This window comes from Lolium rigidum, chromosome 5, assembly GCF_022539505.1.
Source record: "Lolium rigidum isolate FL_2022 chromosome 5, APGP_CSIRO_Lrig_0.1, whole genome shotgun sequence".
Classification (NCBI taxonomy): domain Eukaryota; kingdom Viridiplantae; phylum Streptophyta; class Magnoliopsida; order Poales; family Poaceae; genus Lolium; species Lolium rigidum.
This window is the reverse complement of record NC_061512.1, coordinates 246,024,319-246,051,709: the sequence shown is the minus strand read 5'-3', so window position 1 is coordinate 246,051,709 and position 27,391 is coordinate 246,024,319. Positions and strand designations below refer to the sequence as shown.

Here is a 27,391-nt window from a genome sequence, read left to right as displayed (position 1 = left end):
TTCTTTTGCCGAGGACGCTGCACTGGATAGATTGGACGTGGCATTAATGGTGACTGTACTACTCACACTTTTAAATTGGGAGAGGATGACACGGATGATGATCATCATTTCTCTTCTTCTGTTCCTGCTGTATGGGTACCCTTCTTCTTTCTTTGCCTTTCTGCAATCTCGTTACAGGAAATATTTAAGGTGTTGATGGTTAGAAGCCATCGGCATAGGCTCATTTGGTCGTCGGTACCGATAACAGCCGTCGGCACCTCATGACGTCAGCATAGCCGAGTTTACCATCAGCGTAGACTATAGTTGTCAGCGTAGGCCACTACACTGCAAGTTTACTGAGTTTACAGAGTGGTATAGTTCCGTCGGCATAGAGGTTAACGGCCCTTATCAGTTTTCGAGAAAAAAATCAATTTTAAAATATTTTTTGACACTTTAATCTCTAAGTATGCTTAATATTAGATTAAATTACTTATTAATAGTCAAATTTTTCACTTCGTCACCTATCTTCAAACTGCTCTCACCGTAGCACAATTACTTTTTTTTTCTTCCGAATGAGCTTTCGACATAGAAGTTATACTTTATTGACAATAGTATCCTATAAATTCTATTATCCTTTGGGCCATGACATCACACTTTTTTATTATTTTAATTCCAATTTTTTTGAATAAACAACAATGAATATGTAATAATAAAACTGAATTCATGTAACAATAAACTGAATTCCATTTTTTTAAAAAAAATCACCAAAATCTAAAATCTGAAAAATCTCCTATTTTTTTTTATTTGAGGAATGATTTTTTTTCCATAGATACATTTTCATATAAAAAATATTTTCATCGGAGGTCATATGCAACTAGAAAATCCGTTTTATCGAAACATCACGCCAAAACAAAAAGTCAAATTTCAAATTTATTAGTTTCCCTTGCAACCAAATGACATAACATACGAACATCTCCAAGGATTTTTTTTTGCAATTCTATTGTTTTTTTTGAAAACTATAAAGGCTATCCGGGGGGAGGGGGTGCGTAGGGCAAAAAAAATTGCCGTCGGCATAAGATTTTAGGGTTAACGCTGTCACATCGACGTCACAACGAAGCCTTCCTAGGCCACGTGTCCAAAACTACACCGACGACGTGCCGTGCCCTACGCCAACGGTAATTCCTACGCCGACGATGGCCACCGGACTAGCACGCCCTACGTCGTCGGCTTACCTGGGCCGACGGCCCTTCTGGAGGGCTGACCGGCTCGTGCCCTACGTCGATGGCCCCGACAAAAAGTCATCGGCGTAGGTTTAGGTTGTGGGCACCTTGATTGATTCATGTAGTGCATCTCCTAAATGACCTTTAACAAAACTTTCAAACCAACCTAGTCCATGAAAAAACTTACAGCTAACCCCTCGGAGTCGTGCCAGTGATATTTTAAAGGTTTAAGTATTATTAAGGAGTCCGTTAAAGTTGCTCTAATGTTAGATGCCACTATTTTTCAGTCAATACTTAGTTCTCAGTAAATCTAAGTTGGAACTCATGTTTTACCATAAGTATGAGTTGCGAAACAAATCTAACGGATATAAGGCTTTTTTATATATATTTGCAACCTCACTTACAACCGAAAAAATCCCGTTACAACCTAACTTGCAAAGTTGCAACTGAATGCAACTCAAATGTACGAATCAGGATGCAAATTTAATGGTATAGGACTTGACGGAGAACTAGCTATGAACTAACAAAACCTTTAATGATTATGTACTCCCTCCGATAAGATATCTCTAGATACATCTATGTTAGTGACAAGTAATATGGATCAAAGGGAGGGAGTATATCTTATGGTCCAATTGACTGAGATTTAAGTATCAGCAAAGCTGATTCAATACTATAGCAACACACTTATTTTATGATGGTGACCCAAAAGTATTGATGGAGCCGTGACTTTCAATTTTGCCTTGGGAACTCTATGATTGTCAGTGCAGAGGACGGTATAATCGACGAGATTGGACATGGCATTAATGGTGTTCAATCGCCGTAGCGCGAGAGCACGACACGCTGACCATCAGCCGTTGTTTTCTTATGTTCCTGTATGTATATGGGGACTCTTCTTGTTTCCTGATATAGGGGACTAGTACACTACAGCTCAGCTGCACTGCACTTCACCAGTACCTAGTACCTTCGTTTAACTTTATCAGAACTTTTCAACCAGATCAAAATCTAGGCCATGGAAAAACTTTCAGGTAAATCTGATCCCTAGGAGTCGTGTCAGTAGCGTTGGCAAAACATAGACACGTCACAAACCTTGTGTAGGCAGACCACGCTGAGTCGAAAGTATATAGCCAATGCACCAGACGTGTGTATCCAAATCGAAACAAGCCAACGCAGCTGACGAAACTCCTCCCATATAGCCAGATTTGGAAGAAAGTTCTCACACTGGCCAGACTTATTTAGCCAAAAATTATGCAAAATGGCACTTCGGACAAACACTACCTTCACCCACAGCTCTACTCCACGGCTCGACCTTCCTTCGCGTGTGCGTACCGTCAAGTAATGCGTGCCCAATAAATTTCCATCTCATCACTTAAATTTAAGTAGGTTGGCAGCCACGTACGTGTAATACTATATCATACCCGGCGCGCTGCTCGGCTCTCTCATCCTTCAGTCGACCACTGCAGAGCCGTTTCCATTTTCTTGTGAAAGTTAGCTCGCTGCTGTGCCCGGAGGGAGGGAGATGTGGAGGCTGAAGGTGTCGGAGGGCGGCGGCCCATGGCTGCGGTCGGTGAACAACTTCCTGGGCAGGGCGGTGTGGGAGTTCGACCCCCACCACGGCACGCCGGAGGAGCGCGCCGACGTGGACAGAGTGCGGCGGGAGTTCACCGAGAACCGCTTCGAGAAGAGGGAGTCACAGGACCTCCTCATGCGCATGCAGGTTGTTATCGTATGAGGGTTTGGGAGGAACTGGCTCAACGCTCTGGGGCGTGGCCTATCTCATATATATAGGGTACCAAAGGGTACGTACAGGGTTACAAATACAAATACAGAATATACAGTCTAACACCCTCCCTCAATCTTAACTGTGGCCTGAAGTATTCAGTAAGTTAAGATTGCGTCTACATCTAAGGAACAGTGGAAGCGGAAGCGGTTTGGTGAAGATGTCAGCAAGCTGGTCCTTAGACGAGATGAACTTTATCTGTAGTCGTTGTAGTCGTTTCTGAGCAACTCGCTCTCTCACAAAGTGGTAATCAACCTCTATGTGTTTGGTGCGAGCATGGAACACTGGATTGAGTGACAGATATGTGGCGCCAATGTTGTCACACCATAGAATGGGCGGCTGCTTAGGAGTCATCTTCAATTCTCGAAGTAAAGACTGCACCCAAATAATCTCAGCGGTGGCATCTGCAACAGCTTTATACTCCGCTTCGATGCTGCTACGAGAGACCGTGGCTTGCTTGCGTGCACTCCGGGCGATCAAGTTAGAACCCAGAAATACAGCATAGCCCCCGTTGATCGCCGGTCATCGGGGTTGCCAGCCCAGTCCGCATCACTAAAGGCGGAAAGCACAGCCGTAGGCGCCGGTCGAAGGTGAAGACCATGTGTGAGAGAGGAACTCACATAGCGCAAGATGCGCTTGACAGCAGTCCAATGAGTATCCCGTGGCGCATGCAGGTACTGACAGACACGGTTTACTGCATAGGAAACATCGGGACGAGTGATGGTAAGGTACTGGAGACCTCCAACAATGCGGCGGTACTCGGTAGCATCATCGGCAGACAGCAAAAGACCACCATCGGCAGATAGAATCTCAGTAGAGGACATCGGTGTAAGCGCAGCCTTGCAAGCAAGCATACCAGCACGGCGCAAGAGATCCTGTGAGTACTTCTGCTGAGAAAGAGTGAGCCCATCGCCAGAATAGGTAACCTCCAAGCCAAGAAAGTAATGTAGCTTGCCAAGATCCTTGAGAGCAAACTCAGACCCAAGAGCGACAATCAACCTGTCCGTAGCAGCAACGAGATGAGCTGACCAAGATAATATCATCAACATAGACCAGCAAATACATGGTGAGCTGGGGACGCTGAAAAATGAACAGTGAGGTGTCGGCAGTGGAGGGAACAAATCCATGAGCGCGAAGAGCTGCACCAAGCCGTGCATGCCAGGCGCGAGGCGCCTGTTTGAGGCCATACAGAGCTTTCACCAATCGACAAAGATGCCGTGGACGAGCAGGATCAACAAAACCAGGGGGTTGGCGCATGTACACCTCTTCCTCCAACACGCCATGAAGGAAAGCATTCCGAACATCCAACCGACGAAGAGTCCAGCCCCGAGTAACGACAAGTGACAATAGCAGCCGAATAGTGGTAGGTTTAACAACAGGACTGAATGTATCCTCGTAGTCAAGCCCATACCTTTGCTTGAACCCTTTGGCAACCAGACGAGCCTTGTAGCGCTCAATGGAACCATCGGCATGCTTCTTCACCTTGAATATCCATTTGGAGTCAATTATGTTGACACCCGAGCGGGGAGGAACGAGCTGCCACGTGCCATTGTTCGAAGAGCTTGATATTCTAGATCCATGGCAGCACGCCAATGTGGAATGCTCATAGCAGCCCGATAGTGTCGTGGTTCGGCGGACGGGTCCGCTTGCGCTTGAGCAAGGCAAGAGGCAATCCATGCAACAGTGCCATCGGTGCGCTCCTTGGGGCGATGAATCCCGCTGCGACTGCGTGTATGTGGACGCAGGGCAGGCGGAGGCGGCGGTGGTGGTGGAGGTGGCGGTGTTGGCGAGGATGACACGGGCGAGTCGGCACTTGCAGTGGTCGAAGGCGACGTACAGGGGGTCGCCGATCCAGTGGAGAAGACCGGCCCAGCAGGAGCCGACCGCGCGGGCGACGTACGAGGAGGCGACGCCGGCCTGCTTGGACCGGGCGACACCGCGGGAGATGGCGGTGGGCTGGGCACCGGCCCATCGGCGGACGGCGAGGCGGACGCCTCGGGACGCGACGCCGCTGCATGTCCCATGCAGCGATCGACGTCGGTGGCAGCAGGCGGCGCGGCGGGCGCATCCAGGAGCTCAAGGCGGGCTCCGCGACCGGTACCTGCACCGTGGTTAGGCAGTAACACAGGCGAATATGCAACATCATCAAATTGGCCAAGACTAACTGGAGAGTTATTTGTGGGTGGTGAAACAGATGAAGATGATGGCATATCGGAAAAGGGAAACACGTTTTCATCAAAGACAACGTCGCGAGATATATAGACACGGTTTGTGGGAACATGGAGGCACTTATAGCCTTTGTGAAGAGCACTATAACCGAGGAAAACACACTTTTTCGATCGAAACTCAAGCTTTCGATTGTTGTAGGGCCTAAGGTGAGGCCAACACGCACAACCAAAAACCTTGAAGAACGTATAATCAGGGAGTTCCTTGAACAAGAGCTCAAGGGGTGTCTTCATATTAAGGAGCCGAGTGGGAGTTCTATTGATCAAAAAACACGCAGTGGAAAAGGCATCACTCCAAAAGCGAAAAGGCACAGATGCATGAGCAAGAAGTGTGAGGCCAGTTTCAACGATGTGGCGGTGCTTGCGCTCAACCACACCGTTTTGCTGATGTGTGTGTGGGCAAGAAACGCGATGCGAGATCCCAAGTTTGCTAAAGAAGGTGTTGAGGTTGCGATATTCACCACCCCAATCCGACTGAACATGAATAATTTTGTGGCTAAGGAGTCGCTCGACATGAAGTTGGAATTGCACAAACACATTAAACACATCAGCTTTGCTTTTAAGTAAATAGAGCCACGTAAAGCGACTCGTACGCATCAATGAAACTGACATAATAAGTATGACCACTAACAGAGGTTTGGGCAGGGCCCCATACATCTGAATAAATGAGTTCAAGAGGTTTATGAATAACTCTAGTAGAGGAAACAAATGGTTGTTGATGACTCTTTCCCTGCTGACAAGCATCACACACTGCTAGACTTTTATTACTAGATAACGTAGGGAGCTCATGGCGACGAAGAACATGGCTCACTACCGGAGACGCAGGATGACCAAGGCGCGCATGCCAATGTGCGGTCGACACACGCACCCCACCGAAGACCTCCGGGCCCGACGGCGCCTCCAACGCGTACAAGCCCTGGTGAACTCGACCTCTAAGCGGAACCTCCCGCGTGACTCGGTCCTTTATGAGAAGATGAAACGGATGAAACTCACGAGAAAACATCATTATCATAAGTAAACTTACGAACGTAAAGAAGGTTGCGAGTTACTAGGGGAACACGGAGGACATTGCGAAGATGTAAGCGGCGGGAGGTGTTAGAGAGAAGAGATGCTTGGCCAACATGAGTGATGGGCATACCTGAACCGTCAGCGGTGCGGACCTTGTCTTGGCCACGGTAGGGCTCGTTGGAGTTGAGCTTACCCATCTCGCTTGTCATGTGATCCGTTGCCCCGGTGTCGAAGTACCAGGTGGGATCAATGGCGAAGGAGGGGTGTAGCCGGAGTAGGCTGTCGGCGATAGCGGCCTGCTTCTCGTTGCCGCGACCGTCATTGCCGATGCCGAGGAAGTCGCGCTGGAAGCGACGGTGGCACCGGGATGCAAGGTGGCCGTCGATGCCGCACGGTTGGCAAGTGGGGCGAGGGCGCCCACCCGAGGATGGCGGAGCTGGTGGGCGAGGCTGCCATTGGCCGGGTGGGCGAGGCTGCCACGGACCTCCGGCAGGCGGGCCACCGGGGGCGGAGGGGCGCCGCGACCACGACCACCACTAGGGGCGCCACGGTAGGCCGCATGTGCGGCGAAGTCGTGGACGACGGAGGCCTCTTGGCGACGCGCCTCAACACGCCGCTCGGTGGCCAGTAAGCGCGTGTACAACTCATGAGGAAGGATCGGTGTGATTCGATCCTCCACATGCTCCACCAGATTGTCATACTCCTTGTCAAGCCCATGTAGGACATGCTCAACGAACTCGGAGTCCCGGAGAGGCTGGCCGATAGAGGTCAGCGTGTCCGAGATCGTTTTGATCTTGTTGAAGTAGTCGTGTGCGAGAGGAGTTCAGCTTCTTGCGATCGCCGAGTTGGCGACGAAGATCATTGCCTCGGGCCACGGACTGCTGAGCATAGCTCTGCTCGAACGTGCGCCAGATGTCGTAGGAGGTGGCGGCAAACAGCACAAGGCCGGCGACGCCCTCCGTGAGCGAGGACTGCAGTGCCGAGACGATAGCCTCGGTCTTGGGCGACCCAGGCGGCGTAGAGGGGGTTTTCCGCCTCCACCCTCGTGCCGTTCGCCGTCAGTGCAGCGACCGTACGAGACGGACAGGGGAGACTCCCATCGACGAACCCATCGAGTCGACGGCTGCGAAGAAGAGGCAAGATCTGCGCGCGCCGGTACGGATAATTATCAGGTTTAAGACGCACAGTAATCAGATTGGTTAGCTGATACGGAGTTGGGGCAGCGCCATCCGCAGAGGCCGGAGCGTCGGCGATGGCGGGCGATGCAGCGGGGGCCGTCAACAACGGGATCGGCGGCCCGGACAGGTTGGTGCCGGCAAGGGGCGATGCAGCAGCGGCGGTGGACGCCATCGTCGCGAAGTTGGGCGGTGGCGGCGGGAACGCACCACTGGAGAAGCTGGAGAAGGAGCCCGCCTCTAGGTGTAGCGGGCGGGTCGTGCTGTACGATGCCATCTGACTCGTGGCGCTCGTGGCAAGGAGCCGAGCGAGCGACGGCGGGACGGCGAGGGCCGTGGAGGCCGTGGAGGACGGCGGGACGGCGAGGGCCGTGGAGGCCGTGTCGGCGAGGGCAGTGGAGGCCGTGGAGGCAGGATCGGTGGCGGGGAGGGCACCCGAGGCGCTTGAAGCGGCTGCACCAGTCGTCATGGCGGCGGCGGCGCGATCGGAGAGATCGGTGGCGGCGGCCAAGAGAGAAAGAGAGGTGCGGCGGGCTGGGGGTAACCCTAATTGCGGTGCTCGATACCATGTTATCGTATGAGGGTTTGGGAGGAACTGGCTCAACGCTCTGGGGCGTGGCCTATCTCATATATATAGGGTACCAAAGGGTACGTACAGGGTTACAAATACAAATACAGAATATACAGTCTAACACAGGTATATAAACTTTTGTAGACACACGCATGCATGTCTAATATACATCGATCAAAACGTTTACCAACACAACTGGAATTGGATCGATCCAAAATACCTTCCTTAGTTCGCTCCGACGAGGTATATAGGAGGAGGCAATGATGGATCATCACATGATCCATGGTTAGACAAGCTAACGATGCCGTCTAAAATTAAGTGAATTGAAGCTAGCTAATTAATGTCATTAATTAACTTGTTATATGCGAACATTGACATAGTAGGGCCTCTTCAATTCAAGGAAATCTGTACGAATTGTTGACGAACATTTAGCGACTTCTCTTTGTTGGTTACTATTAGATTCCTATGATTGAATTCTAGCTATAGGGATCTTTTCCAAAGTACTATATCCACTTCATTTTTTTGAGCAACACTATATACACTTCATATATTCATGTGAAACTTAATCGACTCAAATATTCTGGAAGTAATATCTTTTCCCGTGGCCGCATCACGGGAAATTTGGTGCAAACAAAGTCCTGCATGATATTGTTACCCTGTGTTTTTACTGTTTTTTATAATCTTGTGAACCAAAAGGCCCTACAAAAAGAAACAAATAAAAGACATGCAACAGTATATTAGAGATATTTTTTAATACAACAAATAAGCTAGACCCCTACAGTGCCATTTTAGGTTCACAGTATGGTTATTTACATGTTAGTAAAGAAAAAGGAAACATACATGAGAGCCAAGATAGCTCATAAAAGATCTAACCAATCTTGCATGCTAGGTTTTTCTCTATGTATGATGTGAGATATATAATTCCCTTCGACATCCGCGTATAGATATATAAATCTCTATTAGCTCCTTAATAAATTATCATATCTCTACGATTTCAAAGACTCCGGCTCCCAATGACGATAGATTTATTAAATAAATTGAGGATCTTGCTCTCTTTATCATCAATGATCATATCTAAATGTTGACCAGTGGGGGAAGATTTCCTTTCTTGGCTATACGTTAGTTATCTCAATGGTCATATCTATAATATAAGTATCTTGATTGCATCCATGATTAAGCTTCCACTAGAAATTTTATGAGAAGTCGCATATATTGAAAAAAACGGCGGTTCTGCTTTCTTTGTGAGAAATTTTGTGACAAGTCAAAATGAAAGCAGAGGCATCAATAGCATTAGTCAAGGTAGTATAAACCTTTTTAGTAGAGAAATTGTTGCCACCCCAATAAAAGGACCATCATGTTCATCAGTGTCGTTGATAGAATCAAGCATTTGTTCAAGCCTTGGCACTGCTATGAAGGTGAAGCAATTGTTGACCGGGGTAGGTGAAACATATCAAATATGTGTCTGAGAGCTGAGATACTTGCATTCGTGCTTGCATTACTGTCAAATATCGGGGTAGATATGCACTTCATGTGACAACCGAGTGAGAAGTCTAGGACCATGCAGTTTGCTCTCACGTACGGTCTCACCCACCCGACAACCCGCGTCTGCGTCTCTCTCCCATCATGCCATTCGCGCGCTACCGCCTGCCACTCCCGTCGAGCGAAACCGCCACGGCCGCAGCTCCTCCACCGTTGGGTATTTTGGGTCGACCCAAATTTTACTTTTATACACTTTGTTTGAACGTGTTAACAGGTACAAGTATTCTTTAAAATATGTTAAAATGGTACAAGATAGTTAGCCAGCATACTCTGATTATTTCGGTGATTTGGTGCTTTTAGTAACTGAAATATATATAGATCCATGTATGCACGGTGCTATGAAAGTACTATCTAGCTAGTTAAAAGTTAAAACAGGTCCACATGCATACGGTGCTATGCGAACAGTAGCTAGCTAAGCTAAGCTCACAAGATGAATTTGAGCGATTTGGTGGTATAGCCCGAGGTTAATTAGCTTTATCATTACACTATGATTAATTACGTGGGTCGGTCCTGCTGACCCAGTGTGGGCCGCTCGAGACCGGCTCCCCTGACCCAATTCTGTTACGAGGCCGACCCGACTGGCCCAATGGCCCTGTTTTTTTGGGTCGGGCCAGAGACCCAGTGGGTCGACCCGCCCCATTCCCATCCTGACATGTGTTTGTGCTTCTTCAAAATATTCAAGCATTTCCGCATTTTTTTTGAAGCAATCAGCTAACTGAAGTAGCTAAGTTCATAGATGATGATTCTATTTATTTACCTCAACACTGACCATAATCTGATGATTTGACACGCGCATCCATTTGTCCCACCTAGAAAAAATGTGTTTCACTGTTCAGAGTTCAGACCAATGTTCAGTTTACTAGTACAACATTTGACAAATCCATAGTTGGGCATTATTCAGGGGCATTAGGGTTGGACCAGCTGGGCATGGGCGTTGGACAGACGACGGGGATCTTCCGTACCCCGTGAGCGCAGAGCACGACACCGGCAGAGCGTGACTGGTTTTGCCATGGAATGGATGGTGATCTGTACTAGTCGTAGTGTCGCACCACTTGACGACGACACGCCATCTTAGCTCCATATATATAAGGGCCCTATTTTTGTACCATATCCATACTCCTGTTTTGAATAACTTGCCAGGTAATGCATGCGTGCCCCCAATGAATTCCCGTAGGTAGATAGCCACAAAGCTAGGCTCGCTGGGTGGCCATCCGATCCCATCAATTCACTTAAATCCAAGGTTGGCAGTCAGCCCGCACGTTGGCCCATATAAGAGCATCTCCAGTCGCGTCTCCCATAGCGTCCCCCAAAGGGATTTGGGGCGCGCCGGACAAAAAAAACGTTCCAGCCGCGTCCCCCAAAGCCCATTTTTGTCCGGCGCGGTCCGATACGGTGTCCGGCGCCCCGAGCCCGTCCCCGTCCCACAGGGGACGCCGGACACAACGAAAAGCGAGGCGGGCTCCCACATGTCGGCGACTATTTGCATAAACCGTTGGTTCGCGCCTCTTTTCTCGTCGCTCCTTCCTTCCCGCGCCTCCCACCCCACCGCCGCCGCCGGATTTCCCGGCCGTTTGGGCGTCCGATCCGTCGCCGCGAGTCGGCACCGTTGTCGCGGCCGGGGCTCCCGCCGGCCGTGCCGCCGCCGCCGCCGCGTCGCCGGCGCCTCCCGAACGCGCCGTCAACTCCGCCCCACCTCCGCGCACGAAGGTGCTCGACGACTTGCCGTGTAGGCGCGATTGGTCGCTGTTTGTTGCGTCGTCTGCCTCGGCGCAATTTTAACCATTGATTTTGCTTTAGCCATGGACAGCGACGATGAGATGGTTGCCCTGCCGCCGGAGGACGAGCAAGCGTTCGACGACGACCTGCGGGAGCATTTGCCGATCATCGCGTCCCTCCAGGACATGCTTGACGCCGAGGCGGAGAAGAGGAAGAGGCCGCGCCGCGGAGGATCAAGGCCGGGAAGAAGGAAGTCGAAGCCCCGGCAGAGGATGGAGGGGCCTGCCATGCCGCACAACGACTACTTCGCCGACGGGGCAACACATGCCGACAATTTTCGGCGCCGGTACAGGATGAGCAAGGGCCTCGTTCATGAATATCCTCCACGGCGTTCGAGAGTTCGACCCCTACTTCAAGCTCAAGGTCGACGTTGTAGGCGTTCTCGGGTTCTCATCCATTCGAAGTGCACCGCCGCCATGAGGATGCTTGCATACGGAGCACCTGCCGATACACGGGACGACTACCTTCGCATGAGTGAGTCTACCGCCATTGAGTGCATGTACAAGTTTTGCCGAGCTGTGGTGGGAAAGTTTGGCAAATACTACTTGAGAGGGCCAACCGAGGAAGAGACCGCAAGGATCATGGCATAAAATGCCGCCGGAGGATTTGCTCGGAATGCTTGGAAGCATCGATTGCATGCACTGGGCATGGAAGAACTGCCCGTTTGCTTGGCAAGGTATATACAAAGGGCGTCATGGATATTGTAGTGTGGTGCTTGAAGCTGTGGCAGATTATGACCTGTGGATTTGGCATTCTTTCTTTGGCATGGCGGGATCACACAATGACATCAACGTGTTGCAGCGGTCTCCGGTGCTCAGCAGACTAGTGGAAGGGCATGCTCCACCATGCAACTATGAGATCAATGTCCACCAATATACCAAAGGCTATTATCTAGCCGATGGTATATATCCAAAATGGGCCACTTTTGTCAAAACAATCTCGAATTCATCAGGTCTGAAGAATTCTCACTTTGCTACATGACAGGAGGCTTGCAGGAAGGATGTCGAGCGGGCATTTGGTGTGCTTTAAGCACAATTTGCCATTGTCCGGTACCCTGCTCTAAGCTGGTCTCACGACCAAATGTGGGAGGTGATGCGAGCTTGTGTGATCATGCACAACATGATCATCGAGGATGACCGCAAGAATCATGTTAGGTCACATGTTGGTCCCTATGAGTGTCAAGGCCCTCTCGCGGAGGTTGATCATGAGTTGCCTGCAGATTTTGCTGATTTTCTCGCCATGCACGCAGAGATCCGTGACGGCAATGTGCATGAGCAACTTCAAGCTGATCTCGTTGAGCATTTGTGGAGGATCAAAGGAAATACCGTGGCACCTTGATGTATCATCTAGCCATTTTTATTATATTTGATTACTTGTTTTATTGTTTGTTGTAATTTAATTTGAAAACAATCCTCGAAAACATTTTTTTTCATATGCTACATTTGATATAAATGGTTTATGTGTTAAAAAAATTATTTTAAATGTTTGGGGGCGGCGTTTGGGGGACGCGGCTGGGGAGCGACGTCCCCCAAACGCGGCACGAACAAAACACGTCCCCCAAACGCTCAATCCGGCGCGGTTTGGGTGACGGTTTGGGGGACGCGGCTGGAGATGCTCTAAAGCCGGCTGCCGAAGTGCATATATGGCACTCGCTCTCCACCTTGATGCAAAAATCAAGCACTGCTATGGAGAAGTCAATAGGGTTAAGGTAGCAACTGGTCTGTTAGAAAAAACCCTATTGACTTCTCCATAGGAATATAAAAGCAACTTGTGTGGGGAGTGGTTAAGGTAGCAACTGGTCTGTTAAATGTTCTTTGTAGTTTTCAGGACATTAGTGGTTGGGTAAGAGCAATTTCAATAGTGTAGCCAGTTGCTGGCTATAAGCTAAGTGCCTTGTCATCTATAGCCAATTTAGAGTCAATACATACAATAGTGAGCTATAAAATGTAATACTTTATCAATGGATGTCCCACTTTTCACTCTCATAAAGTGCCTAGGAGCACGTGCTAGAGCTGGCTCTTGCATAAGAGCCCACTCTCCTTCTCTCTCCTTCTCTCTCTCCTCCAACTAAGCAATAATATACTATTTTAATCTTTATAGCCAGCTGATTAGAACTTATTGTACTTGCTCTAATGAGGTTCCATGGTGGAGAAAGAAACTTGCTAGCGGTGGGTGCAGTTGCTGTTTGGACGTTGTGGAAAACCAGAAATGCAGCATGTTTTGATCATGTTTACCCGCATGATCCTACTGCTTCAATGTACTTATAAGATTTGTATTTTTCCTTAATGGTTGGGCTAATCTGCAACGCTCGACGGGAGCGAAACAGGGTTTCTTTAATTATGTCAATTGAATATTTTTTTCTAGCAAAATACAAAACGTAGACATAAGAGTGTTATATTTAGTGTTTAAACCACTATTTGCTGGTTTTCTTGAGACAATATATATGGTAGAACTCGATCCCCGAATTTATGGCAGCACGGGTGTATATATACCTGCATGCGCATAATGAGGTCCTGCGCCTCCCTCTTCTGGAAGCGGTTCTCGGTGAACTTCCAGCGCACTCTGTCGACCTCGGCGCGCTCCTCGGGCGTGCCGAGATCGGGGTCGAACTCCCACACAGCCCTGCCCAGGAAGTTGTTCACCGACCGCAGCCACGGGCCGCTGCCCTCGGACACCTTCAGCCTCCACATCTCCCTCCGACGTACGGGCGCTAGCTGCTGGCTAGCTCACGAACACGTACGATGCAGTGCTTGATTTTTGCATCAAGGTGGAGAGCGAGTGCCATATATGCACTTCGGCAGCCGGCTTTAGAGCATCTCCAGCCGCGTCCCCCAAACCGTCACCCAAATCGCGTCGGATTGAGCGTTTGGGGGACGTGTTTTGTTCGTGCCGCGTTTGGGGGACGTCGCTCCCCAGCCGCGTCCCCCAAACGCCGCCCCCAAACATTTAAAATAATTTTTTTAACACATAAACCATTTATATCAAATGTAGCATATGAAAAAAAATGTTTTCGAGGATTGTTTTCAAATTAAATTACAACAAACAATAAAACAAGTAATCAAATATAATAAAAAGGGCTAGATGATACATCAAGGTGCCACGGTATTTCCTTTGATCCTCCACAAATGCTCAACGAGATCAGCTTGAAGTTGCTCATGCACATTGCTGTCACGGATCTCTGCGTGCATGGCGAGAAAATCAGCAAAATCTGCAGGCAACTCATGATCAACCTCCGCGAGAGGGCCTTGACACTCATAGGGACCAACATGTGACCTAACATGATTCTTGCGGTCATCCTCGATGATCATGTTGTGCATGATCACACAAGCCTGCATCACCTCCCACATTTGGTCGTGATACCAGCTTAGAGCAGAGTGCCGGACAATGGCAAATTGTGCTTGAAGCACACCAAATGCCCGCTCGACATCCTTCCCGCAAGCCTCCTGTCGTGTAGCAAAGTGAGAATTCTTCGGACTCGATGGATTCGAGATTGTTTTGACAAAAGTGGCCCATTTTGGATATATACCATCGGCTAGATAATAGCCTTTGGTATATTGGTGGCCATTGATCTCATAGTTGCATGGTGGAGCATGCCCTTCCACTAGTCTCGTCGAGCACCGGAGACCGCTGCAACACGTTGATGTCATTGTGTGATCCCGCCATGCCAAAGAAAGAATGCCAAATCCACAGGTCATAATCTGCCACAGCTTCAAGCACCACACTGCAATATCCATGACGACCTTTGTATATACCTTGCCAAGCAAACGGGCAGTTCTTCCATGCCCAGTGCATGCAATCGATGCTTCCAAGCATTCCAGCAAATCCTCTGCCATGATCCTTGCAGTCTCTTCCTCAGTTGGCCCTCTCAAGTAGTATTTGCCAAACTTTCCCACCACAGCTCGGCAAAACTTGTACATGCACTCAATGGCAGTAGACTCACTCATGCGAAGGTAGTCGTCCTGTGTATCGGCAGGTGCTCCGTATGCAAGCATCCTCATGGCGGCGGTGCACTTCTGAATGGATGAGAACCCGAGAACGCCTACAACGTCGACCTTGAGCTTGAAGTAGGGGTCGAACTCTCGAACGCCGTGGAGGATATTCATGAACAGGCCCTTGCTCATCCTGTACCGGCGCCGAAAATTGTCGGCATGTGTTGCCCCGTCGGCGAAGTAGTCGTTGTGCGGCATGGCATGCCCCTCCATCCTCTGCCGGGGCTTCGACTTCCTTCTTCCCGGCCTTGATCCTCCGCGGCGCGGCCTCTTCCTCTTCTCCGCCTTAGCGTCAAGCATGTCCCGGAGGGACGCGATGATCGGCAAATGCTCCCGCAGGTCGTCGTCGAACGCTTGCTCGTCCTCCAGCAGACGGGGCAACCATCTCATCGTCGCTGTCCATGGCTAAAGCAAAATCAATGGTTAAAATTGCGCCGAGGCAGACGACGCAACAAACAGCGACCAATCGCGCCTACCTGGCAAGTCGTCGAGCACCTTCTGTGCGCGAAGGTGGGGCGGATTTGACGGTGCGTTTTGAAAACTACACAGAACATTTAACAGACCAGTTGCTACCTTAACCACTCCCCACACAAGTTGCTTTTATATTCCTATGGAGAAGTCAATAGGGTTTTTTCCTAAATAATTTTTGCACTCCATAGTTTCATGAGAAATTTAATCCACTCAAAATTTCCATGGTGCAATCAAACAAAGTATGTTTCAAACAAACAAAAAATATGCTTCCTCCAGTCCAAACTAATTTTACTCCATATAGTATATGATGTGCCAATTAATTTAGGCCAGAGAGAATAATTCTCTAGCATGCATGTTGTATGTTGTCTTTGAACTTTGAAGCTGACAGGCGGTATCAAATAATCAGATTTCAAATTAATATAGCGGATATAGTATTTCGATGCTCCAATTAATTTAGCCCCGAGTGAATAATATTTAGGGATGTAAATGGTACGGATAATTTTTGCTCCATATTCACATCCGCGTCCGTTTTTGAGGATATGATATGCATTTTTTTTTGGAATCCGCCGAATATGGATGCAGAGGATATGGTATTGATAATATCTGGCGGATTCGAATTATCCGACACATTTTACTTTTCTACATAAAAATCATATATTTCTAATTTGATGTGTGTATTTTACCAAATATCCGCTCCCGATCCGAATCCGCTATCCAATATAATCTGCATCCGACTATTATCCGCCCCGGTCCGAATTCGCCAAGAAAATATGGTAAAGATATGTAAATAGCAATATCGGGTCCGATCCTATCCTTTTACACTAATATTGGAGCATGCATGTTTGTCTTTTAAATTTCAAGCTGACATGGCAAATAACTAGATTTCGAAGGAACATGTGGCAAATAATCATTTTCTTAAAGAAACGGGTCCAGCCGGCCCGTTCTCGCAATCCGCGTATCTCCCGTCGTGCCACTGCCAACCGTACCCTGGCACTCCCATGTCCCATCGAGCTCGCTGCTGGACCATCCACATGACCCCGACGCATATTGCCCGCGCCGGCGACCTCGCCGCCGCCGAGTCCACACTAGCCACTGCGCCCACGCCCCCTGCTCCATCACCGCCTGTAATTCCCTCCTTGCTGCCCATTTCCGCCGAGGACCCTCCGACGCGGCGCTCCGCCTCTTCCGCGCTTTCCCGCCCGCCGCGCGCCCCGACAGCACCACCTTCACGCTCGCGCACGGCTGGGTGACCTCTCCTGCTCTCCACCGGAGAGGTAGTCAAGATCAGTGCGTCTGATGCTGGGTACAGGAACTCCATCTTTGTCTGCTCGTCGCTGCTAGTCTGCCGTCAAGGTGTTCCACAGAATGCCGAGGAGGGACCCCATCACCTGGAGCACCATGGGTTCTCGGTTTTTGCACGCCGGGCAGCCGGTAGAGGCGATTCATCAGATTATTCTTGTGTTCCAGTTGTAGCAGTGCAACATGTTGGTGGCATATAGAATTTCCAGTTTGTTCCATTGGTCCCTGGATGCATTGGCGAGAGGGTTCAGGGGAATAGCAACCTTAGTTCTACTCACCTATCAAACTGAAGGTTAGCAATCAGGCGTCTTGGTCTTTTCTAACTTGTAAATGTGCAGTCTTTTGCTGGTCACCTGTTTGATTCTCGCAACAATCTATTCTCAGAAAATCAAATTTCATGATAAACGATAAATTGGAATGCCACCCGCATTTCTGCTTCTTTAAAATATTCAAGCATTCATCTAACTGAGCTAGCTAGTTTCATAGATGATGATTATATTTATTTACCTCAACATTGACCATAATCTGATGATTTGACAGGGTGCATCCATTTGACCCACACCCAGCAAAAATTTCTTTCACTGTTCAGACCGATGTTCAATTTACCATTTGGCAGATCCATTGTTGGATATTATTCAGGGGCATTATAGTCTTTCCACCAATGAACACATCAACTTAGCCAAAATTCTAGAACCTAAAAAGAAGGGGAAGAACAGTTTCTAGGAGCTTCTTGCCACCGTAGGTTCTCCCCATCGGAATCCCTAAGCCAGCTTCTCTAAAAGCTTAAGCCCAAAAGAAGTGGCTCTTTTTCCTTTAGAGACATCATCTTTACAATAGCAATTGGTCTTACCCAATGATTCAGTTAACGATATGTATGCAACTGTGATTGAACAAAAACTGGAAAGGACCAAACTTCAGGGTGCTTATGTATTGTGGTGTAAGCTCTGTAGATATTTTTGATTTCTTGTTCTGTTGTTTTCTATTAACTATATGCAATCGGGGCTTAAGTAATTACAGGCTTATAGCATAAACCATTAAATTCTCACTTTGGACTGTTATATTGCAGTATGCCAAACAAAAGCATCTTCAGGTGGATCTTCCAGCCATGAAGCTTGTAGATAGTGCAGAAGTCACAGAAGAGACTATATTAACATCACTGAGGCGAGCCCTTAGTCAACACTCTTCTCTGCAAGCACACGATGGGCATTGGGCTGGCGATTTCAGTGGAATTATGTTCATTATGCCTATCCTGGTGTGTATTTTATCTACACATAACATTACTTTATTTCCTGGAATATATTTTACTGTTAGTTGGTTCATATTGGTAGGAGATAGCATATGCCTTGTTGGATGGTGATTCATGTTTTTTGTCAGATCGTATTTTAGTAATCAATTGATTTTTGTACTGAAGTTTTTCCAAAAAGTTCGCTCTGTATTGCCATTTATTAGCTTATATAGCTTTGAAGCTTTCTCATTTGATTACCTTTTTTAGTGCTAAGAGCCATCAACCTGTGCTGTCGATACACAAGATGTATCTTTACCAGCCTAACATATTAGTTTCAGATTCTGGACAGTTCAATTTGATTCTTTATTGTCTAATACTCTTGGACTAACTGTTAAGTGTTACTTCGTTTATGGACAACATTTGGTGATGATTATTCTGTTGCAGATATTTGCTCTACATGTTACTGGAACACTCAATGCGGTTTTGTCAACAGAACACCGCCGTGAGATTTGCCGATATATATATAACCATCAGGCATGCAAACATCAGTTCTAGTTACATCGTAGTAATAGTCTTTATATGCTATGCGCATTATTGTTTTATGTTACAAAAAAATATGACGAAACTATATACAATGCACTCTGTATAGAATGAAGATGGTGGTTGGGGTACGCAAGTATTGGGGCCGAGCACCATGTTTGGATCATGCTTAAACTATGTTACCTTAAGGCTTCTTGACGAGGTGGATAATAATGCCTTGACCAAGGGACGTGCCTGGATTCTATCGCGTGGAAGTGCAGCTGCAATACCACAATGGGGAAAGATATGGCTCTCGGTATGCCACAGAAACACACACAATCTTGTATACAGATTATATTGTGTATGCTTGCGTGTCTGAAATTAAAGGTGCTCTTTTGAGTCTGGGTTCTTTGATCTTAAATTTGTAACTTCTGTGAGTATCATGCATGGAAAGAACTTTTTCCCTAACTAGCTTGGACAATCTTAAAGTGAAGTTTAAGCAAACGCCTTTTTTACATGATCTTTTTGTATGCACGTGCTAGATTATTAACAAATCAGCAAGCAAATTAAAAGTTGTTCAATCCTTTTGAATTGGAAGGTTTGCAGCTAATATTTTCTACCAAATTAAAAGTCGTTCAATCCTTTTGAATTGGATGGTTTGCAGCTAATATTTTCTACCAAATTTAAATACTTATATGACTGCTTGCTCTTTCTATGGGAATTACTTGCGTACATTTTTTCATATTATTTATCTTCACTTTAATATCGAAGTAATCCTTGTAAAATAGTTTAGCCACAGTTTCTAGGGTATGTTTTGGTCTGAACTCTGAAGCCTGGGATTATCAGAATTGGTCGACAAAAATCCAGTTACCTTTGTTCACTTTATCTAGGATTGTTATTTCCTGACAGAATACAGTTTAATGCAAGATATTTATATTTGTAACTGAAGGTGGTTGGTTTGTATGAATGGTCTGGAAATAATTCAATCATTCCTGAATTATGGCTCGTCCCACACTTTCTTCCAATTCATCCAGGTACTTTAATTATTTTGTGTGGATAAAAATTATTGAATCATTGACATATGCAGTGTGTGCTTCATTTTTGTTCTATTTTCCCTGCCAAAGATTTGGCTAGCCAAAAAATTGGTTGAGGTTTTACTTTCCCATGAGTTGACCAACACTGGCTAGAAAAATAAACTGGAGGTTGTAAAGAGCATTGGCAAGCCAAAAGTTGACCCTATCCAAGCGAAGACCAATTTTTGGTCATACCAAATATTGGTAGGGTCTACTTTGGTCACAATCCAAACACACTCGTAATGCTCTTCATGTCACAAGTGGACACTACATGCCATATTTGTTTTTTCCTATATAGCTTTCTTGTTTATTTCCTTACCATAATCATGCGTTCATATAATTGTATTAATTGCTTTGATTTTGATTAGATTTCAAATAAGTTTCAGTAAAAAGAAATGCGTCGATTGTCAAAGTTGATTTTTTGTAAACTAAGTTAACATGGATAATGTTTCGATGGGCTCAATGTCGACCGCATACATTTTTCATTGACACTGATCCATCTATTGAAAAGGTAATGAAGTCTTGAATGCATTGGAATGTAGTTTATGAAATGCATTTGTAATTCATAGTTTTTATGGTCTTGATGATCCGCGTCTAACTTTGTGAAATTTACTTTACCATTCAAAACCGCTTTATTGTTTGCGTGATTGTATGACTATAGTTTAATATCATGCATACGGTTGAGATGGTTCTGAACTAACAAGTAACATGATATGATTATTAGCTGTGAAACTACAATTCTAGTGCTAAGCGGTGAAACTACAATTGTAGTGCTAAGCTCTATTGTTTAAGTGGCTAAAGAAATAAGAAAGAATTCAGCGATAAGTATCTTCAACTGTGCATTTGAATTGTTGCTTTTATAATCATTTTCGTTATTCATGTGAACTTTCTCTTCAACAGGACGATTCTGGTGCTTTTGCCGGTTGGTTTACATGCCAATGTCTTATCTTTATGGTAAGAAGTTTGTTGGCCCAATTACACCAACAATATTGGCAATAAGAGAGGAGGTTTACAGTGTACCATACCATGAGATTGATTGGATCAAAGCACGTGACTCCTGTGCTAAGGTTTGTTTAAGTAAGACTCTGCTTGTTCTAGATGCAACCCGTATTTTAGAAGAAAATCTAGTAGATATTACGTTCTTTGTTGAAAAAGTATGATACTGCAAAGTGGACACCACCTCATTTGCTCCTTGCTTAGTTCAGTTTGCAAATTATAATTATATGTATGTTTACCTATTTCCGTTCTTTTTTAGTCGAATTTGTTACTTTTCTTACCTTTGCACATTTTGTTATGAAAAAAAGGAAGCAAGTATGTTCTGACGAATATGACTAGTGTAATCACTGTTGAAGAATAGTTACACAACCGGTCAAACCGTTGATCAAACTTTAGATAGAGTAACTGTTAATTCAAGAAAGATGGGAAAGAATTACAGTTATTTACTTAATACAAATCCTTACTATTTTCCTTGGACTAAAATTAAGATTTATTTAACTACTTTGTCTAGATAGATGCTTATTGTAGATTGATTATCTGTTATTTTTTGTTGCATGCAGGAAGATCTTCGCTATCCACGGTCGTTGCTTCAAAATGTTATCTGGACCTGTCTTAACAAATTTGTAGAACCAGTATTGAATTGTTGGCCAGTTAATAAGTTAAGAAATATAGCATTGAAGAACCTCATGAAACATATACATTATGAAGACAAAAGCACTAAATACATTGGCGTATGCCCAATTAACAAGGTAATGTAAGCAGATGTTGGGTCTTATTCATCTATCAAACAAAATATTAGTGGTATCTCCAACGTTTGTGAGAAAAAATGTTTGGGACCGGACCTAATTGGCTAATTTATTTCCTAAGGACCAAAATTTTATTTGGGGCCAACCTGAACTTAAATAACACTGATTTGTAGATATCATGCATGCTCTTCAAGGCCTTTACCTCTGCATATGCCATTTTCCTATAATATATTCTAGATAATATCATGGTAAAAAAATGAGTAGCCAGTACTGTTCGCATTCACACATGTCAGATGGCACTTGTACTGACTAGAGGATATATGAAGCACTCACAGCAATAAATGTTTTGCAGCGCTCATTTATCATAATAAACCTTGTTACTGTTAAAGAGTAGACTAACATGGACTGTTACATGTATTGTACTAAATATTTGCATACAAAAAGAATAATAGAGCAACATAGGCTTCATAATATTTGAGCATGTACTTTTAGAATAGGACAAATCCGATCAGTCTCTGTCCCTGAGACTCCATGCCATTGTCTTGTTGCTTATTCTCTCCTATACATTAAGTTCATTTGTTAACATTCGTATTAGTCATTTGGCCTCCAAATACCCACTTTGCCACTTTTTATTATTTTCTTGCCTGTATCTTGCAATTTATCTCACAATCTAGTTAATTTTAAGTAACGCATGGACACCATATCTTGATTTTCAGGCACTAGATATGATTTGTTGTTGGATAGAGGATCCAAATTCAGATTCACTGAAGTTGCATCTTCCAAGGATCTATGATTATTTATGGCTTGCAGAAGATGGTATGAAAGCACAGGTAACACTATCGTGACATGTCTTATCCACTACTTGTATCCCGCTCCACTTTATTTTCAGAGTTGCTGAGGAACATTATCTGTAAGGTCTGACAGCAGAGCTCACCTTATTATCCTCCCTCTACTGCTGGTAGATTGTCAATTTGTGCATTTTCCATGTCGGATGTTCATTTACCATTGAAACCAACTGGAAAAGTGTAAGTGGTGCATGGTCCATGGTTTATTTACCTAATAACAGCAGAGCCCGTTAATGTCACCCTCTAATGGTGCTATTTTCTCTTGGCCTCTTACTTTGACTTTTTTTTTAATTTCTTTAAGTTCCTTCTTGACCTGTTGACAGGATTTTATGTCTCGCAACCGCCATGTAGCTCTACGTGGGCTGTCCCATATAGGAAGTATTTATATCCTGATAATAATAATATAATTGTAATTTGAATTATCTACTTCACAAAATTATGTAGTAACAACTCGTATAAGAAAAGTTCTATGTGTAAACAAATTTGGGCAACACTCCGGAAAGCCCATTAAGCTATGTTGCATTAGTCTACTTAATATACCTGTACTATAAGTAATCATTTGACATGTACTATAGTATCATTTCATGCATTTTCCATGTCGGATGTTCATTTACCATGTCTTTTATGGTTCTTGCATATATCTATGTTCATATCCGAAAAGATGTTTCAACTTACCTAGTAACCTTCCTCACTGAAAAGAAAACTTTCTTAGCAAACTCAATATTTTGAATGTTTCAGTTGAATGATGTGATACTACTTTTCGATAATAACTTGTCAACATTTTTTTGTGTACTTATTTCTTCTATTGGCATCTTCTTATGCCTTTGGTAATACTTTTTCTTCGATAAGAGAATCACATTACATACATGTGTCTAATGAGTTCTTTATTTAATTTGAAGAAGCATTAAGTATTCAGCTGTTTTATGAAGAGGCATGTCTATAACAAACACTTCTCTTCCTAAATTCTTTGCAACAGGTTTATGATGGTTGTCAAAGTTGGGAGATAGCTTTTATTGTTCAAGCCTATTGCTCGACAGACCTTGTTAATGAGTTTGGTCCAACACTCCGGAAAGCCCATGAGTTCATTAAAAGTTCACAGGTTTGGTATTCTCTATCTCGTGACCTTATATATAATAAAAAAATTATTTTCTTACTAAATTTTGACATGCGTTTTCTTACTAAATTTTGACATGCATTTTCTTACTTAAAGGTTCTTGAGGACCATCCTGACAGCGAAACTTATTACCGACATAGATCAAAAGGTTCATGGACACTCTCAACAGCGGATAATGGTTGGTCTGTATCAGATTGTACTGCAGAAGCTCTTAAGGTTGAGACAAGTTACTGCTGAAATTCTCTTAATCTGCAAATGTTTAAGATGTTCTTTGCTATTACGTAAAGATATAATGAGCATAGTTTTATATGTGGTTCATCATTAAGTAGTTAAAGTTTAGTGATTCTAACCAGAGCATCGTTGTAATCTATTTTAATTAGGTGCATTTGAGCCCATTATGGTTGAACATATGAAAGGATAATGCTTCTAGAATTTCTGAAGAAGTCAATGAATGGCTCTAGAAAGAGAGCAAAGACCAGTGTAGATAAACAATATGGCTCGTATTTATTTCTTGTATTATTCACATATGCTCATCCTTCTATGCCAACATTTACAAGTGCAAACTTTATGTTGAATGGATATATCACTAATAGCATATTACTAATAACTCTTACTTCTATAGGCATTATTGTTGCTATCAAAGTTCTCTCCTAGTCTTGTGGGGGATCCCATAAAGGGAGAAAGGATATATGACGCAGTGGATTGCTTACTTTCTTATATGGTATGGCTCTAATTTGAGTCATTGTCATTATTTACTACTATCAACTTTGTGAGGTACTTGGTACATATAAATGGTACTTAATAAATCCACTTCGTTTTTAACTAAAAACTGTAGCGGAGGCTTTGAGCATAGAATTTATTGAAGAGAAAAACATATATCGGTCAGAGCATCTTTTGGCCATTGAACCGGTGCCAGGCCTCTGCTAATCCTCAGCCACAGTTTCCATGCCTCATTGACCGTAAAATGGTTTGGTGTACTCAAATCGTATAATGGAACATTAGATTGGTAGGAGCACTATGTACTCGTCATACGAATTGGGGATGCCTATATGCAAACCAATATTAGCTACAACAGGTTTCTCACTTTTCTCCTCAATTGGGCTTTTGCACGTCCAACACTCCCATTTGTAAAAATGGGTGTGTACCTGGTGCTGAAAGCTCCCACATTGTGGGATCTGGGGAAGGGAATTTCTAGGCAACCTTTCCCTTGCTTTTTGCGACTGGTGAATAGCTCATCAAGAGCATAAAATACAATCTTATGTATCATAAGCAGTCCTTTCAAGTTTTGTTATTTACTGAATTATTTCTTCTTATGTATCATTATAAATTTCTCTGCTGTAATACAAAAAAATCCTCTTCTTATTTTACTGAAATGGCTGTACTTCTGTTTTTGTAATTCTTATGTATCATTCATGTGCTCTCTTCAAATTATTTAACCTTGCACTTCAGATCAATTATTACTGATCATACTTTTCTTCTTCTGTGAAGAATAAAGATGGCACCTTTTCTACATACGAGTGTAAGAGAACTACACCTCTATTAGAGGTGAGTATTTGAAAGTTTATTGTATGGAAAACCAAGTACACTAAATTATATGGGACTCACTGTTACAATAACGTGTGATCAGTTTTAAAAAACCAATGTGTAAACTAGATTTCTTGCAGTCAAGCCAAGTGACTCCTGCTTGCAAATTCAGAATGTCCTGGATTAATTTTTTTTATTTTTTATCACTCCACTTATGGGTCATTTCTATTGTGTATCATATTTCTTCTCAGAGTGACCAAATAATATTATTGCTTTAACTTGTTAGATGCTAACCTGGATTTTTGTTTTTGTTTGGCTTTAGGTTCTCAACCCTTCTGAGACTTTTCTGAACATTATTGTCGACTATCCGTAAGGATGGAAATATCTTATTTCTTGTAGAAAATATGATTGATTCTTCTTTCTTAGTATTACTGGAGAGCTAATTCATGGCCTTCAACCAATTGATAGATCCGTCGAATGTACATCATCAGTTCTTCAGGCTCTAATTATGTTCAAGGAGCTTTACCCGGGGTACCGCAAAGAAGAGATAGCAAAATGTGTTAAAAATGCTTCCAAGTTTATCGAGGATAAACAGCGAAAGGATGGCTCATGGTATCTAAAAGTAGTAGTTTGTTAGTGTTTATTATTTGAACTTTTACTATTTGCAGTCAATGACTGGGTTATTTATCATCAAATAGGTTTGGCACTTGGGGCATATGTTTCACCTACGGAACATTCTTTGGTGTAAAAGGATTAATTGCTTCTGGAAGAACTTACGAAAATAGCTTTTCCGTGAGGAAAGCATGCAAGTTTCTGTTGTCAAAGCAACTAAGAACAGGTGGATGGGGAGAGACTTATCTTTCTAGTGAAACTGAGGTAAACCTTGTTCTTTTTTTAGGTATAAAACTGCACGCTTTATTTAGGGTTTGGTAGGGTCATGATTGGTTTTTATGTTTGTTAGCTTGATATGCCAGATACAAGGTGATATCTGGCTATTCCTGAGCAAGCTTTCAACCTCATCACCATCACCATCTTAGTAGTCTCCCAGTACAAGTGACCTATAGTTGTATCTGGAAGGTCACTATTACAACCAGAAATCCACAGATATTTCAGAAATTTAAATCATTTCCAGGAATTTCTTTAGGAAAAAAAATCTGTTATGCAACTCTGGGCTTGCTAAATAATCTGCCCAGCACCAGGTCTGTTATACATGCAGGGCCAACTCTGGGGAAGGCTGAACTTTATCGGCCAAAAAAAAATACCAGGGTGAATGTTTCACTGTGAAGCCCTTATATTGCAAGATACCGACTTGAATTGTTAGGTTGTATCAGATTGGCCAATTAAAATTAGTATAACTCAAATTTGCTAAACGATATTCCGTTCGAACCATCGATATATTGTCCATAAAGTGAAATTTTAGTGAAGATAATTCTGGTTTCCACTCTACATTTTACAGGCTTATGTGGAGGCTACTGGCCCTCATGCAGTGAACACTGCTTGGGCAATGTTGGCTTTGATTTATGCTGGACAGGTATATTTGTTCCTTGTTCATTCGAGTTGACTGTTAGCAGCTGATATATCATTCCAAACTACTCTGATATCCACATGTTTCCGTATGATATTCGTTATATTCAGGTTGAACGAGATCCCATACCACTATATCATGCTGCAAAAGAGCTGATCAATATGCAGCTGGAGACAGGAGAATTTCCCCAGCAAGTATGTATTGAAAATTTAGGACTGCAGAAATATTACATGACATCAATAGTTTATATATTGTTCCTGCCTAGGATCACAATTCTTAATCAGTGTCCTGGGTCATAAAATCTTCGGAGTAACAATTTTCATGGCACAAACCCTACCACGAACCTCCCAAATCCTCTGATAAACTAGCCAATAGTTGACCCGGTTATACTAATACATAATTTCAGTAGCATGCTTGTTATTGGTACATTTTGGAGAGGACGGTTAGTGCTACCTGAAGCAATCTGAACTCTCTCCTTTGATGACAGGAACACGTTGGATGCTTCAACTGCTCCATATACTTCAATTACGGAAACTATCGCAACTTATACCCCATTTGGGCACTTGGGGAGTTTCGTCGTCGATTGCTCGCAAAGAACTGAAACCGATGGACATGATATGTTATTTATTGCTTTTATTAGCCGTACTTGTGTCTGATACAAAAAGGACGTCAGACAAACTGTATCTATGTAAGACATACAGCAATAACGCTTAGAATCAAAGTGACTACGGCGAGCAGCATACTATGTTAAGTACTGCAGTGACATGTCAATTATACTTTGCTTTGTATGGCTTC

At 44.3% G+C, this 27,391-nt stretch overlaps 1 protein-coding gene across 1 annotated transcript; it reads left to right on the top strand.

Annotated features, from left to right (window-relative positions):
* The first annotated feature begins 2,656 nt into the window (after positions 1–2,656).
* LOC124657775 (achilleol B synthase-like) lies at positions 2,657–27,391 on the top strand. The gene is made up of 18 exons (XM_047196286.1): positions 2,657–2,913; positions 18,096–18,281; positions 18,699–18,788; positions 18,904–19,089; positions 19,723–19,807; positions 20,747–20,913; positions 21,403–21,591; positions 22,305–22,418; positions 23,410–23,532; positions 23,644–23,763; positions 24,170–24,268; positions 25,036–25,092; positions 25,394–25,440; positions 25,540–25,683; positions 25,770–25,947; positions 26,528–26,602; positions 26,707–26,790; positions 27,084–27,391. The coding sequence occupies exons 1-18, from the start codon at positions 2,716–2,718 to the stop codon at positions 27,195–27,197; spliced, it is 2,256 nt and encodes a 751-aa protein (XP_047052242.1). The 5' UTR covers positions 2,657–2,715; the 3' UTR covers positions 27,198–27,391.